Below are 16,472 nucleotides of genomic sequence, written 5' to 3' on the forward strand. Positions count from 1 at the left end.
GCAAGTGTTACTTGGCCGAACCACGGGATAAATCACGTGTCTCTTGTGATTGCTTTTCTTGGTGATTGTTGTGTTCACAAGAAGATCGCTTCATAACAACTTGATTAACTTGAATTAACATCTATATAATCAAGTTTGTGGCCATTCAGTCTTTGATTTTACAGGATCACCTATTCACCCCCTCCCTCTAGGTGCTCTCAGCTACCCATTAACAATCACTCATCATTAACCCAAACCATAAGGGACAAGTCAACCTTGTGTTTGCAGGGTCGAATGTCGCCAGTAGAGGCAATATGCCCCTCTAGAACTTGCGGTATGTGGCCGCCCCCTATTGGCAAGACGAGGCATTCATGGCAATCACCCAATCGTGTCTCCAATCCTCCCACTCCCAGCTAGCAAGGGTCTTGATGTAGGAAATGGACGAATCGGGCTCGTCTAGAAACAATAGGCACCAAGCTCATCCCTGCCCTTCCCCGACTTTACTAACACAAAGATGTGGCGGAAATGTGAAGTGCAGGGATGCACCCCCACAAACATCTCGCACAAGTGGACAAAGATGGCCACCTGGAGGATGTAGTGGGGGTAAGGTGTTGAAGCTGGAGGCAATACTCATCCAGTAGTAGCATAAAGGAGGAAATTGGCAATGCAAGCTCAGAAGAGATGCAGGAGACGAAAAGGACAAACTCCCATGGCTACAAGGCATACAGTGGTAGCATCCCCGCATAGATTTCGCTGGCGCACTCTAGCAAAGTCCACCCAAGCATACAACACATCTTGTCAAGGTTGCCTTGGGTTTGGAGCCGGCGAGGATGAACGAGGGAAGCCATGGCACTGGTGGCGCCGCAAGCAAAGGGCGAAGAGGCACGATTGTTTGGAGATGAAGCAAATGCGGGGAAGGTAACCGCAGTGCACAGTGTGGGCCCTTATCTAGGTAGACTCTCCCGCACACACCCTCGGATCACCGCGCAAAATCCCAAGTGACGACCACCTATAATTATCACAGTTAGGTCGCTAGAAGCAATATTGTCGTTCACATGCAGGTTAGAAACCTCACCTAAGGTGGTCCCATGGGCCACTATCGATATCTCATATCTGGGGTACCCACTACTACTGCCTCAAGGCAGACTCCTGCACGATTAACTCTAAACTATACGCTAAGAAACTAAGTAGGCATGCCCCATGTCTCCATGTGTACTTAGTTGGTGTGCACTTAGGGCTACCCCTACGGGTCTAGACCCCCATGGCTGAGGCTCGTATCCCCGCAAACACCACTAAAGTCCACACGGGGTAGGCCCTGGTCTGACGTGTGTAAACGCCTAGACCTGAGGCATTGAGTCCCGGACCCCAAAAGGTGTGAGTCCGAGGCTTGCTCTGTAAGCGTGCCCTTGGCCCGCACGATCTGTGAAAGCAGGGGTCTGGAGTCGCCATGTGGCCCTAGGGCGCGTAGCACAACCCTTCGTCTCGAAGTAAACTCTCCACTTGCAACCACATTGTCCGCATTTATTGCAAGGCGCCCGAAGCGTGCTCTGTAGGTCGCATAGCGTGACAGGCCGTACAAGCCGACAAGGCTGCCTCGCGTGTTTCCAAGGCGCACAACGGCATGCCTACGCTGCACGCATTTAATGTCCGTTCAAGATAACGCGAGTTACCGATGCATTTATCTCGGGCATATGAGCAATGTCATCATGAGGTGCCGCTCGGCCACATGATACGCCCGCTGTTGCGCAGGCCGGATGTGACAACACGAAGATATCACATTAATTCATACATACATCAACACACCCTATCCTTGCAACATCAACATGCTGGATGGTTTCCAAAGCAGACATAGGACGATAGACAGGGAGAACATACCTGATCGTGGAGTCATCATGATAGTCGGGAGGTAAGATCTCATCCCATCGTTGTACTTATAGCTTTGGGCAGTATGTGTTTAAGACAAGCACACTGGGCCCACTTGTCGGGGTCCAGCTCCCTTATGTGTGCTCCCCTTTAGGGGCGGATGTAAAGGGGAGGTTGTCGGGGTTGCAGTCCCACCCGGTCGTGGATTCAAAGTCTAAGAACATGTATTCAAGCTAGCCTAAATGTCTTACTCTATAATCCTAATCCATCACATATCAACTATGCCTGTATCTAATAGGATAATCTAATATTTTGCCATCTTTACAAAATGGATGTTACATAAAATGCTATATTAATGACTCAACTGCCAATGACAAGTAACTTAGTGCCATCCATAAAGATGATAAAAGATTAAATGTCCCCATCTGACACACACGCATCACGACACCGTCCTTGTCCTAGTCTATGTCCTAACCTTAGCCGCCCGATGTCTAGCGCTTGCGCTACCCGTTATTTGTCGGCTTGTCATTATTTGCTTGGCGGTTGTCCTCCATCTCCTCCATGGCACATCCACGATCGATAGGCACCCACAACTAGGCTCTAGATTGACAGACGGTAGTGCCTAATCGGCTAGGATGCCCACTACAAGGTACTAGTCACCTGACGCCAGGCCACCAGCGCCACAATTGACCGGCTTATTAGCCCCTCCTTTGATCAATTCCTGGATCTGCCACTGCTTCACTTAGACTATAAAAGGAGAGCACATACGATGCAGGGGGACAAAACCCAACTCAGACACTCAAACCATCGACACTCAAGCTCAGAAGCAATCCAACTCATAGTTGATGTAGGGTATTACGCTCTGGCAACGTGAACCACACTAAACCGTTGTGTTCTTGTGTTCATCAATTCGATCAGGCAAACTTCTAGGCTCCCTCCACACCTTAGGATCAGGGCAGGTGCATTCCGCCACCCGGCCCGAGGATCTCCTCTATGACAATAACAATCTTATTGATGTCTAAATGTTTTTCCAAACTATATAAACTAAAAATATAAGACTCAACAAGCATGATTGCATTCATTGTCAATATATGTTGTATTAGTGTCGGCTACATTTCATGTATTTGCCATAAAAAGTTTTTAACACATTTAGACGTCGACCAAAATGTTTTAGGCATTCACAATTTTTATATTTTCTCTTATTTTCTAGAGCTAAATCTAGTTTTTCAACTTTTAGATGTTGTTCACCTAAGCAGTCGTTCAGCACATTTAGATACCATTTAAACGATATAGGATAGTATGTTGTTTTGTACAATCAACCGATTATCTCATTTAAATGGAAGTTTTTTTATATTTGAGTGTCTGTTTAGCTCGAATAACGCCTACAGTACAAGTCATCGATTATTTATCATTCAACATTTATAATAGCGTACATCATGACCAATATATTCCTAATATTGTTTTTTTGCCATGGTTTAACTTTGGGGGTTTTTTCCTTCTATCTTTTAAAAGTTTAGTGCTAGTTTGTAAACTTAAATCTCCTCGGAGATTCCTAATGATTGAGTGAAAATGAGCTAGTTTTCCTGTCCATCCTCGAGAATTCTGGAGGGGAATTAAGTTTCCAAACTAGTCCTTATGGCTTGTTTGGGAGCAAGGGAAATGGAGGAGATTAAGGGGCTAGAATTCCTCACTTTTCAAACAAGCCCTTAGGCCCCGTTTGTTTCATTGGAATTGAATTTCATTTTAATAATTATAATTTATACAAAACTAATTAAGTTCATATATTTATATATGTAATATATTTGTATATTATCTTAAATCATATGAGAGAGATAGTTATATACTACATTCATGTTATAACGAAGCAAGTAGAAGAGTGTGCTATAAGTTATACATTGGAAAAATAGCATGTAAATCTATAGAATCAATTTCCATCTCTCACCCCATGAATTTGAGATAGGCTTATATAACAACTTTGGAAAGTGGTGGAATGTCACATTCTAAAAAATAACCTATTCCAATAGTAAGATTCCAATTCCTTAAAATGAAAGGAAACAAACGGGGCCTTAGAGTTTTTCCGCGGTTTCAAAATCTTATTAAGCCTCTGCTAGAACTTTATGAACTAAAACAAGGAAAATTTGCCTTTAAGCTCATCTCAATCTAGCACAATGAAGTACTCTTTCCGTTTCAAAATAGTAGTCATTTTAGCTCTTGATTTTTATGTCTATATTTAAATAGACAATGAATATAAACACATATACGAAACACATACATCAAGTATATATTGTATGGATCTCCTAATTTACTAAAACGAATTTTATTTTGGGATGAAGGGAGTAATTTATATGGTTTTGGGAGTTTGGGGTGGAGGAGAAGCTTAAGATGTATGGTTTTGTGAAGACCAGTTTAGTTTATATTTATTTGGTAGGTCTCCTCCTTTAGAGGCTTTTCTGAAGGAGTCGCAGTCGTTTTAGACAAGAAAAAAACGTGACCCCTCTAAAATGACTCTAACGTATTTTCCCCCATTTAAGGGCTAGTTTGGAAACTCAAATCCCCTTCGGGATTGAAGGGGATTGGGGTAGAAATCAGTTCATTTATACCTCAATCCCGAAGGAGATTTGAGGTTTCCAAATAGCTCTAAATACGGTTTCAAAATGGCTTCTCCTTGCTAGTAGAAATAGAGAGAAGCCTACCAACCAGGATCTACCAAAAACCAGAGCCACAGCCATTGAAGAGGAGCCTCTCAAACGGGGGCTTGTTCTTGTAAAAAAAACTCAGTTCAGTTTATTGCGCGGCAGCTTTTCCTGATTGAGCTGAGCTGGAAAGTGCTGAACCCAGTACACCTGAATAAAATGCCATCAACATTCGGTTCCGCCACTACCCTCCTTATGACCAAACTTATGGAAGTGTCGAACTGTCGACCAAGACCTGTCCAGCTGATCTCATGGAATCATGGTTCGACGAATGCTGAACAACGAGTTAAATAGCCTGACAGACCCACAGAAAAAGGGGTGCATGTTGAAATCACCTCGCAGAAATACTATACTTATCTCGATCGGATTAATACTCTTTCGTAGATTGTCAGATACTTTGCATAGAAGCGTCTCTTCCATCTCAGATGTTGTTTAGTTCACGAAAATGTAACATAAATAGCAACGATCATGATTCACACTTGGTAACAAGTTTGAATAGACCGGTATCAGTTTCTAGTATGTTATTCGATTACGGTTGAACTTTAACAAACGTGGTTTAATGTTACCTATCCCATTATAAATATGTGAACCAAACAACACCTTTGATAACACTTCACATAAGTAATTCATCACAAAATCTTCTATCTTCAAAGTTCAGCCGTCTACGGTCTACCACATACAAACTGCATACGTGCAGTAGTTGCCACTGAGAGCTGAAGGGGACGAACGCGATCGCTACGATACGGAGTTAAAATTGAATAAATGCGCAGTTAGTACGAATGCAAGATGTCTGTGGGAAGTTAATTCTCCTACTCGGCTTTTTCATCACAGCAAGAGCTGGACCACATTGCATTGCCTTTTCATCAACAGTTAAACAAAACGGAAACTCGATCAGCTGTCCAATGAGCGGATCATGCGCTCAGAGAAAATAACCTTTCGGCGGCAAGCTTAAATTAAACGAAATCAAACTAAAATATAGAAGGTACATGATGAAGATGCAAGCAATATAGCTGAATGCGTTCATCCTCCTCCCTTATCACCCGGCCCTGCCAAACGTCTCGTCGTCTCATCACGCGGTCATCTTCTCAGCGAACCGGAGGACTATGCAGGACATGGCGCATGTATGCCCCCATGCCATGCAAGATACATCCACGATCGGAAAGCCTTGCCCGCACGCGTACGTGCAGTGCAGCACGCAAGCTAGGCTCGAACTAAACTAACACAAGAAAAGGTAGCAAGGAAAACCTGACGGCCGTCGCGCGATCATCAGTTGTGCAGCCTGTTAGGCCCGCTCGGCACGAGCCGCTTGGACACCCCGTAGCGCGGGTCTATCTGCTCGTCGTTGCGGCTGGGCGGCGGCATCGGCAGGTGCTGATACTGGTGGGCGCCTGCTTGGCGCCTGGCGTGAAGCTGCGTGCACAACGGGAGGATCCGCGGTGGCCGCCCCCGCCGGCGCTGCTGCTCGCGGTCGTCGCAGAGGCGGGCGAGGAAGGCCTCGTCGGCCAGCTGCACCGGCGCCCTCGCCTTCCAGGCCTTCTCCCGTGCCGCCGCCTTGTTAGGCGATACGGTGACCGCCGACGAGGCCACGAGGATGGAGACCAAGAAAAGCAAAAAGAGGCAATGCGAGTGCTTCATTACTGGCGCTCGGCCTCTCTCCGTTTTTGGGTGGTACGCTTTAATAGCGGCAGCCGGCAAAGCTGAGTATGACGGCTTGGCCATCGTCCGCTATAGTGTGGGCGTATATATATACCAAGCCTGTGTTGCTGTGAACTGTTGCTGTTACTACCGGTAGTCGTCCCAACGTCATTTACAGGACTATGACCATATAAAACATTAATTTATATGGTTTTATATTTTAGATTATGTAATTTATAAGTGAAATTTAAAATAAAGGATGTGAATAAGTAAGTTGTTGAAGATAGCCTAAGAATGCACACAATACACTTTTAAAGGGTGAAATGCCCATGAATTTTTTTAACGTTTTATATTGTTTTTTATAAGAAACTAAGTATATACTCGTGCATTGCTACGGAATCTATATAATAACTAGCTGGATGCCCGTGCGTTGCAACGGGAATATATAATACAAGTATACTACGATAACTTATATACAAAATCTGTGTTATATTGTTATGAGAAAATATTTCATAATCAATTTGTGATCCTAGCCATACATAAATTTTGTTATTTTAACCTAGTTATTTCACCACTACATTGCAACCATCAGTATCATGCAGACTTCAATATATGCCACGATTTGTATGGTCTCATCATTGGAGAACACGTTCCACACATGCCGGAAAAATTCCCTCGTACATCGTTAGTCATCAGGCACGCACCACCATATTCTCTTGCTTAAACAAAAAGGTAAGTGTGTATGTGTTTGCGAAGAGAATTAAAGGTAGGCCGGCACAAAAGCTACCCTGACGGTGGCGAGGATGACGAACTGGTCACTGTTGTCGATCCTCCTCTGTGTCACCTCGTCCGGCGCCAAGAGACACCACAATCCTCGATATAGTAGTCGTCGAACGCACGCGACATGACGAGTACCGATGACTCTTGGTTGGGCTGCCAAACGAAGTGCACCCCGGGCTCATCAGCGAGGTAGTACCCCTGGCCGTTGCACCACCGGATGCGCTATTCCACTACATACATCATGTTCGAGGACACTCACACAACGTCAGCAACGTCCATCGTCCCAGCGCACAAGAATTCATGTCCGGTCAGTAGCGACTTACGTGGCAGGTTGGGCTTCAGGTGGACGATGAGCTGGACGGCGTGATGGCGTCGTCGTCGGATGCGGCGTCCAGAACAACCCGAGAGTCGTCGACATTGGCGACAACCATGAGGCCCCCCTGCTTAACGATGGACAGCGCGGTGCAGCTGCTCTAGACCGCGTCCAAGCGGCGGCTTCGCGGGAGCTTGTCGTACACAGCGGCGCATGCGACCACGTAAGACTGCTTTTAGAGGTCGAACTGACAGTCGTCAAGCTTCTTCTCGTCATCGATGAGCGATGACAACGCGAGTGCCTCCTGCTCATGGAGTTTGTTCGGGGTTTGAAGTAGGAAACATGGATTCATGCTTGTCGTTGGTTTATGAAAATGACTCACAAGTCTGATCCATGGAAAAAATATTACGAAGAAAAAATTTCACACATGCAAAAAAGGGAATTTAAGTATAATGCATTATTCAAACAAAATAAATAGCATGCAAAGCTCTTCTTTAAATAATATTACCTCCATCCAAAAATATAATTCAAGAATATCGGTGATACTTATCTACTACTACGCATTGTGCAATGGTAGCAAGTGAGCTTGGAGAGAGATGTAGTAGATGTGTTTCCTGTCATAGATGTAGACATAAACACATATAGGTGGGTGCCCGTGCGTTGCAACGGAAACATTTAATATCATGATAACTTATGAACAAATGTGTGTTATACTGTTATGTGAAAATGTTTCGTAATTAATTTGTGATCCTAGCCATACATAAATTTTGTTATTTCAATCTAACTATTTCATCACTACATTGCAACCAACAGTACCGTGCAGACTTCTATACATGATAGCTGAATGCCCGTGCGTTGCAACAGGAATATATAATACCAGTATACTACGATAACTTATATACAAAATATGTGTTATACCGTATGAGAAAATGTTTCATAATCAATTTGTGATTCTGGCCATACATAAATTTTGTTATTTATAATCTATCTGTTTCACCACTACATTACAACCATCAGTATCATGCAGACTTTGATATATATCACGATTTGTATGGTCTCATTATTGGAGAGCACGTTTTACACATTGTTGGGGCGAAGGCAAGGACGCCACCCTTCGCTCGAGGCCTTCGCTGCAGTCGCTGGTCTGACAGAGACAAAACGGGCAGGGACACCCTTCGCTCGATTCGGCACCAAACGAAGGCCTGCGACGGCGTCATCCCACAGTGCGGCCCCGTCCAGCTCAGAGGCCCACGTGTGATCCGGCCCATTGTAACGGGCCCTGCGTGGCCGCCGTGTGTTACGGGCCTAATTTGTAAAGGCATCCCTGTAATTACAGTCTGTAACCCTGCTTTATAGGAATATTCTGGGGATAACCTAGGTAGCTGAGGGCACATGCGTCCTTAGCTAAAGGCGCTGGGCGCTCAGGTACCTATAAATACCCCCGCACAGTGCCCGTTGGAGGCCAGATTAACAGAGCTATTGCCATCTAGCGCGTAACCCTGTTAACGTCACTGTTCACCCTTGTTGGCCCCCCTTGTGAGTGAGAGCAAGTTCCAACATTTGGCGCCCACCGTTCGTGCTACGAGAAAACCACCCGCGATGGCACCCAAGAGAGCTAACCCGAAGGCTGACGAGGCTGCGAAGGCAGCACTGCTTGCCGCAAGAAAGGGCAAGGCCCTCGCCCTCACCCAATCCACCCACCAAGAGGCCACTGAAGACAACGTTCCCCGCACCTGCGAAGACGACACTCTCCGTACCTGCGGCCCTGAAGGACAATCGCAGCCACCCCCAGGCTTCGCCCCACTAGAGGGCGCGGACCTCACCGAGGATGGTGAAGTCCTCGACGTCTCAGCGGAAAAACAGCTACAGCTGCGCGCCCTGCGCCTCAAGAACCGCAATCTCCAGAGGCAGAAAGAGATACTGGAGGCCAAGCGCCAGCGTGTGTCCGCACTAGCCAAAGTGCGGCAAATGATACGGGACGAAGAGCAGAAGGCCCAAGACCTCGAGCGGGAGATCGCGCTGATGCAGCGCGAAGGCCACCTTGGCCTGCAGCAAGGGCCACCCCTCCAGCAGCGCGCACAACTGGAAGACACGCGCGAAGGCCACCTCGGCTTGCAGCATGGGCCACCCCTGCAACACCGCGCACAACCGGAAGACCCGCGGTTCCCCCAGCGCGACCACACCTTCCAGCACGCCGCGCCATTCCAAGGGGTCAACTATCTCGACGAGCGAAGCCCCCTGGCGCCACACCTGCAAGTGACGCCTTGGCCAACTAACTTCCGAGCAGGGACCTATCCCAAGTACAACGGCAGCACCGACCCGGCGCAATACATAATGAGTTATCAGGTCGCCGTTGCATCTTCCGGAGGGGACGACGCCACAATGGCGAAGTCTTTCATCATCGCCCTAGAGGGCCCAACTCTCACCTGGTTCACCAGATTGCCTCCGCTGTCCATTGATTCCTGGAGAAGCCTCAGGGACAAGTTCCTGCTCAACTTCCAAGGGTACCGCCTAGACACCGACGCATTGGCCGAACTCTCACTCTGCAAGCAGCTGGAAAAGGAGACTCTACGGGAGTATTACCGCAAATTTTTAACACTCAAGTCACAGCTGCCCTCAGTCGATGATCAGATCGCTATCCACTACGCTATCAGTGGCCTTCGCGCCGGTGTCCTTTACAGCCACTGCATCAGAGATCCGCCCAAGAACCTCCAGGAATTATATCAGCTGTTTGAAAAGTACGCCAAATCCGAAGAGCTCCACCAGCGCAAGGTTGAGTTCCAAAGGAAGCCAAAAGATGCCCCACAGTCCAGCCGCACGTGGACGAGGACTCCGCAGCCGGACTCCGGTCGAGACGGCCGCAATCAACAACAAGTGCACAATATCGCCAACCAGCACCCCGCTGCTGATGCCCCTCGTCGCCAGGAGTATCCCCCCAGGGCCGCGGAAATGGAACTCGCGGTAGGGGTCGGGGGCGGGCGCAGCCGCCGCGCCGATTCTACTGCCTCTTCCATGGCGAAGACTGCGCCCACCAAACCAAAGACTGCCCAGAAACGAAGGCCACCAGAGACAGGATGGCACGGGCGCAGCCTGCCGACAACCCCAGAGTTGTCGCACACACTTACCAGCAACCCCCTCCACCATATATCCACGCCCCCGCCCCGCATCCACCGCACCACGCTTACCAACACCATCCGGAAGTACAAATCGTACCTCCCCCACCCCCACCACCACACCAACAACATCAAAACATCCCCCATGCTCCAAAGCAGGAAGACTTCGCCGATCAGCCATATCGCAGAGTCATTCACATGATAACTGGGGGGTCCAGCACTGACTTCGACACAAAGCGGCAGAAGCAGGACCACTACCGCAGCATCAACCACGTCGCCGTCATCGGCCCAGTCGTGCAGACAAAGTGGTCCCACATACCGTTAACCTTCGACGCACGAGACGTCGACCTACGCAGCGCCCCCCACTGCGACGCCATGGTTATCAATTGTAGCGTGGCAGGCTGGGACCTGCACAAAGTCCTAGTTGACAATGGCAGTCAGGCGGACATCATCTTCCTCCATGCCTTCGATCGCATGGGCATAAGCCACAGCCTGCTCAAGCCTTCGGACAACCCGTTGTATGGCTTCGGCGGCAAGGGCACCTTTCCTGTCGGTAAAATAGAGCTGCCTCTCTCCTTCGGTGTAGCACCCAATGCCCGAAGTGAGCAAGTAACCTTTGATATCGTGGACATGGTATATCCATACAATGCCATCATGGGTCGAGGCTCCATCAATAAGTTCGAAGCAGCCATTCACGGACTGTACCTATGTATGAAGATACCAGGTCCGTTAGGCGTCATTACGGTCCACGACAATCAACAGACTGCGCGCAACATAGAGTGAGACTTCGTGCCCGGTCAGAGAAACGTGCACTGCCTCACGGCACAGTGCGAGGTCCCTGCGCCCGCCAGCCCAACCAATAAGCAGCACGACAAGGCACAGCTGCAGAGCAACGACGGGACCAAGACTGTCCCCCTCGATCAGGCCACGCCCAAGCAGACAGTCACTATCAGCGAAGACCTCACTTCGCATGAAGAGGAGAAACTCCTCTGCTGCCTAACCAAGAATAAGGATGTCTTCGCCTGGTCTGCCCTCGATCTGGTCGGAGTCAGCCGATCCATAATTGAGCACAGCTTGGGAATTGACCCTTCGGTGCGACCAAAAAAGCAGAGGCTTCGCAAAATGTCCGACGAGAAGACAGAGGCCGCCAAGGCGGAGGTGCACCGCCTCCTGGAAGCCAAATTCATCGAGCCCGTGGCTTATCCTACGTGGCTCTCCAATGTTGTAATGGTACAGAAAAAAAGCGGGAAGTGGCGAATGTGCATCGACTTCACCAGTCTCAACAAGGCCTGCCCAAAGGACAATTTCCCGTTGCCGCGGATCGACAAAATAGTCGATAGCGCGGCCGGATGCGAGGTCATGTCTCTCCTCGACTGCTTCTCCGGTTACCACCAGATATACATGAAAGAGGAAGACAAGGCTAGCACCAGCTTTATAACACCCTTCGGCACATATTGCTTCATCAGAATGCCGGAGGGACTCAAGAACGCCGGGTCCACCTTCTCCAGGCTTACCAAAACAGTGCTCGAAGGGCAAGTTGGCAGAAATATATTCACATATGTGGATGACATTGTCGTCGCCAGCAGGAGCAAGGAGGACCATCTCGCCGACCTCGCCGAGACATTCGCGAACATGCGAGACGCACGACTCCGCCTTAACCCGGAAAAGTGCGTCTTCGGCGTTCGCCAAGGCAAAATATTGGGCTACCTGGTATCACACCGTGGCATCGAGGCCAACCCAACCAAGATTCAGGCCATCATAAGCATGACACCTCCACAGTCCGCCAGAGACGTCCAGCGCCTGACAGGCAGATTGGTCGCTCTCAACAGATTCATCTCCAGGTCCGCCGAGCGAAGTCTCCCCTTCCTCAAAACACTCCGTGGTGCAAAAGACTTCGCCTGGGGACCAGAGCAGGCGGCGGCCTTCGCCTCATTAAAACAGTACCTGACAGAGTTGGCCGTCCTCACAAGCCCCGACTCCTCGCTCCCCCTGTTGCTCTACGTCGCGGCTTCGCCGCATGCGGTCAGCGCGGCACTAGTGCAGGAGCAGACAGTTGAGGGCGTGGTCAGGCAGTGCCCTGTTTACTATGTCTCCGAAGTGTTGACACCGTCCAAGTGCAACATGACAGAGCTGGAGAAGATTGCCTACGCAGTCGTCATGTCTTCGCGCAAATTGCGCCATTACTTCGAAGCATTCAAGGTCCGAGTCACCTCAGACAGGGGACTCGGCGAATTGTTCAGAAACCCGGAGGCATCGGTGAGGATTGCCAAGTGGGCGGCCGAACTCTCTGGCTACCACATCAGCTTCGTGCCCAGGACAGCCATCAAATCACAAGTCCTGGCAGACTTCATCGTCGACTGGACCGGGCCAACAACACAGCCAGACTAGTCCGCAGAGAAGGTTTGGACGATCCATTGCGACGGCGCATGGTGCCATGCGGGGGCGGGCGCCGCTGCAGTCATCACCTCACCAGTCGGGGTCAAGCACAGATATGCAGCACGCCTCAGCTTCACTCTGGAATCCGACAGATGCACAAATAATATAGCAGAATACGAAGCAGTCATCCTCGGCCTCCGCAAGCTAAGGGCCCTCGGAGTCACCACCTGCATCATCAAAACAGACTCCAAGGTAGTTGCCGGTCAAGTCGAGAAAGACTATGCAGCAAAGGACCCCGCGCTTATGCAATACCTCGCGGCCATCCGGAGCCTCGAGAGACAATTCAAGGGATTCACCTTGCAGCATGTGGATCGGGCCAAGAACGAAGAGGCCGACGCATTGGCCAAGGCCGCCGCCAGGGGCGAGTCCTTGCCCTCCGACGTGTTCTTTCATGTCATCGGCACGCCAGCCGTCCGGAGCCCCAAAGGGCTCCAAATAACTAATGACAGCGAGGGCCACCGCATAGTCAACCTTATCATGACCGAAGACTGGCGGGCACCAATAACCCTGTTCCTACAGGGGTACTATCATCCAACCGACATCAGTGAGGCCAAGCGCCTCAGACATCGAAGCCGAGACTTCGCACTGATTGAAGGCCAACTCTACAAGAAAGGGGTCAGTCAGCCAATGCTTAAGTGCGTCACCGAAACCGAAGGCATCCAGATCCTACGCGAAGTCCACAGTGGCACGTGCGGCTCGCACGCAGGGCCAAGGGCCCTAGCTGCTAAGGTGATCCGCCAAGGCTTTTACTGGCCCGCAATGATCTGCGCCGCAAATCGGGTCACAAGGTCCTGCGAAGCCTGCCAGAAGTTTTCTCCTCGGTCAGGCAGCCCCTCGCAGTATACAAAGCTGATCGCCCACACATGGCCTCTCCAGCGCTGGGGCCTGGACATTGTCGGGCCCCTGCCCACCGCTCAGGGGAACCTTAAGTTCGCCTTCGTCGCTGTCGAGTACTTCACCAAATGGATCGAGGCAAGGGCTGTTTCCACAATAACGTCAAAAACTGCCCAGAAATTCTTTTGGCAAAACATCGTTTGCCGCTTCGGAGTACCGTCTGAACTAACAGTTGACAACGGCAAGCAGTTTGACAGCCAAGACTTCAAGGATTTTTGCTTCTCCATTGGCACCAAGCTTGCCTTCGCCTCAGTCTATCATCCGCAGTCCAACGGAGTTGTGGAACGCGCCAATGGGAAAATCTTCACAGCTGTCAAAAAGATGCTCCTCGATGAAAAAAAGGGCAGATGGACCGATTTGTTACCCGAGGCAGTCTGGGCACTGAACACGACTGAGTGCAGGGCGACCGGGTTTACTCCTTTCCGCCTTCTATACGGATCGGAGGCCATGACCCCACAAGAAATAAAACATGGGTCCCCGCGAACAGTTCCGTCAGCCGTCCCCGACGTGGACGAGCCAACTTCAAAGGATCTCATTGACGGAGACCGAGTCTTCGCCCTGCAGGCCCTAAACAAATACCAAGCCCAGACAAAAGCATGGCGCGACCACGCCGTCATCCCGAGGGAATTCAGCGAAGGGGACCTCGTACTCGTCCGAACAACTCGGACAGAGTCCAGGGGCAAGCTGGAGCCCAAGTGGGAGGGCCCCTTTATAGTCAAGACGAAAGCTTCCCCAGCGCTTACAGGCTCACAACACCAAACGGCGAAGACCTGGAGCACTCCTGGAACATCGACAACCTCCGCAAATTTTTTGTTTGACTCATCAGGGCTGATTTCGCCCTTGTAATTCGCAAAAACAATCTTATACCGGTCCGCACTCTTTTCCTCCCGGGGGGTGAGGTTTTTAACGAGGCGGAGCCATGTAATATATGTGTGAAAAATCCCCCGCAAAAACATGCGTCGAAAAAAGACCGCGACGACGGTCTTCGACATTCGACCAATACGAGGTCACCACGAGGCTAAGCGCTAGCCACCCTCGCGTGCGACAAATCCGCGCAGAAGTCGCCTAAGGGTGCAGCCGGACTAGCACAACAAGTGCGAAAAAACCGAAGTCTTCCGCGAAGACTATCCGCGCAGAAGTCGCCTAAGGGTGCAGCCGGACTAGCACAACAAGTGCGAAAAAACCGAAGTCTACCGCGAAGACTATCCGCGCAGAAGTCGCCTAAGGGTGCAGCCGCACTAGCACAACAAGTGCGAAAAAACCGAAGTCTACCGCGAAGACTAGCACAACAAAAGCAAAAACGACAACATCAAACTGTCCGCGCCAAGACCGACTATACGCGCACCAGCACAGCATAACAAAACACACCAGACCAAGTACACAACGCCTTCGCAGGCATAGACAAACGAGGGCGCACAACCTCATCAAACAAGCCTTTACACATATACAAGCGAGGGCACCACACTCTACATCGGCTCAACCTTAGGAATAATTCCCATCTCCCTATAATTAAATAACATTATCCTAAGCTCCTCACCCGCAAAAAGACTTCGCAGTTCCCCTTCACCTGTACTCTCGGCGGCCGGCAAAGACAACAGTTCCTGCCGGCCAGCCCTGCTCACACGAAGCCGACCTCCCTCCGCCCCACTAACTCTACGCTTCGCAACCGCCCTTCGCCGCCGGCGCCCGGTGCTAGGACCAGGCACATCTTCTGTGTCCGCGGCGTGCGGTGAAGCCTCCGCCGCAGCCACATCCAAGGCCGCAAAGTAGTCCAAGTCCTCCGACGACGACTCCTCAGTCCACTCAACCGAGCTCCCAGAGTCAGCAAAATCAGAAAACTCAGATGCAGACCCATCACATTAGTAGTGGCGGTTGCGTGCGCAGGCCCAAAATCTTGAACCTGCGCAGCAACCAAAATTCAGCAACATATCCAAAATTCCCTATCTATCTACACCCACTACGCCACCTGCGGAGCCTCCGCCGTTGCCTCCGCCATTGCCTCCGCTGTCGCCTCCGCCGCCACCGTCGCAGGATCTTCAGCACTCGGCGCAGCGGCTGCGGGGGCATCAGGCGCGCCTTCGACGGTCTCTGGGGGCAGGTCTCCGCCGGCCGCAGCGGATGCGGAGGTATCCGGTGCGCCTTCTGCGGTCTCCGGGGGCGGCTCCAGGGCGGCCCCGGACACGGCCTCCGCCGGGGTCGGCTCCAGGTCAGGCAGCGCGCTGTTCAACGCCCCGAAGTCATCCACCCTCTCGCCACGCGCCGCCTAAGTCATAGCACGCAAATTCAGCAAAAACCACATATAGCCCACATCCAGAAAACTCCAAACAAACGCCAAACGTTACCTGAGCCCTCGCCGTTTCGGCCCGCTCCCTAACCACCTCGCGACCGTGCGGACCCCACATCCGGTCGTAGATGGCTCCGGCGGATTCCTTCACTATGGGGTCCTCAACCTTGTAGATATCTCGCTCAAAGTCTTCGTCGACTTGGTCGAAGACCTCGAAGTGCCGGCACCCTTCGCAAGAGAGCGCGTTCATCGCCCCCTCGCAGGTGACCAGGGAGGCATACGACATAAACCCCTCCACGATAGTGGGGAGTGCCTGCAACTCCTCCTGCACCCACTCCAGGCAGCGAAGTCCGGGCTCTCGCTCCGGCACTTCAAAGTCATCGGTCCGCGCGCCCAGCTCATGGTACGAATCCATAAGCTGTTTGCGCGTCCGCTCGGCCTCCGCGCGCGTCGCGGCCTCAGCCCTCTCCACGCGGCTCTCC

At 50.8% G+C, this 16,472-nt stretch overlaps 1 protein-coding gene across 1 annotated transcript; it reads right to left on the minus strand.

Moving 5' to 3' along the window:
* Positions 1-5,464: 5,464 nt before the first annotated feature.
* Positions 5,465-6,231, minus strand: LOC109945319 (CLAVATA3/ESR (CLE)-related protein 10). The gene has a single exon (XM_020551174.1). The coding sequence runs from the start codon at positions 6,168-6,170 to the stop codon at positions 5,802-5,804; it is 369 nt and encodes a 122-aa protein (XP_020406763.1). The 5' UTR covers positions 6,171-6,231; the 3' UTR covers positions 5,465-5,801.
* Positions 6,232-16,472: the final 10,241 nt, after the last annotated feature.

This window comes from Zea mays, chromosome 3 (assembly GCF_902167145.1).
Source record: "Zea mays cultivar B73 chromosome 3, Zm-B73-REFERENCE-NAM-5.0, whole genome shotgun sequence".
In the NCBI taxonomy this organism is placed as follows: Eukaryota; Viridiplantae; Streptophyta; class Magnoliopsida; order Poales; family Poaceae; genus Zea; species Zea mays.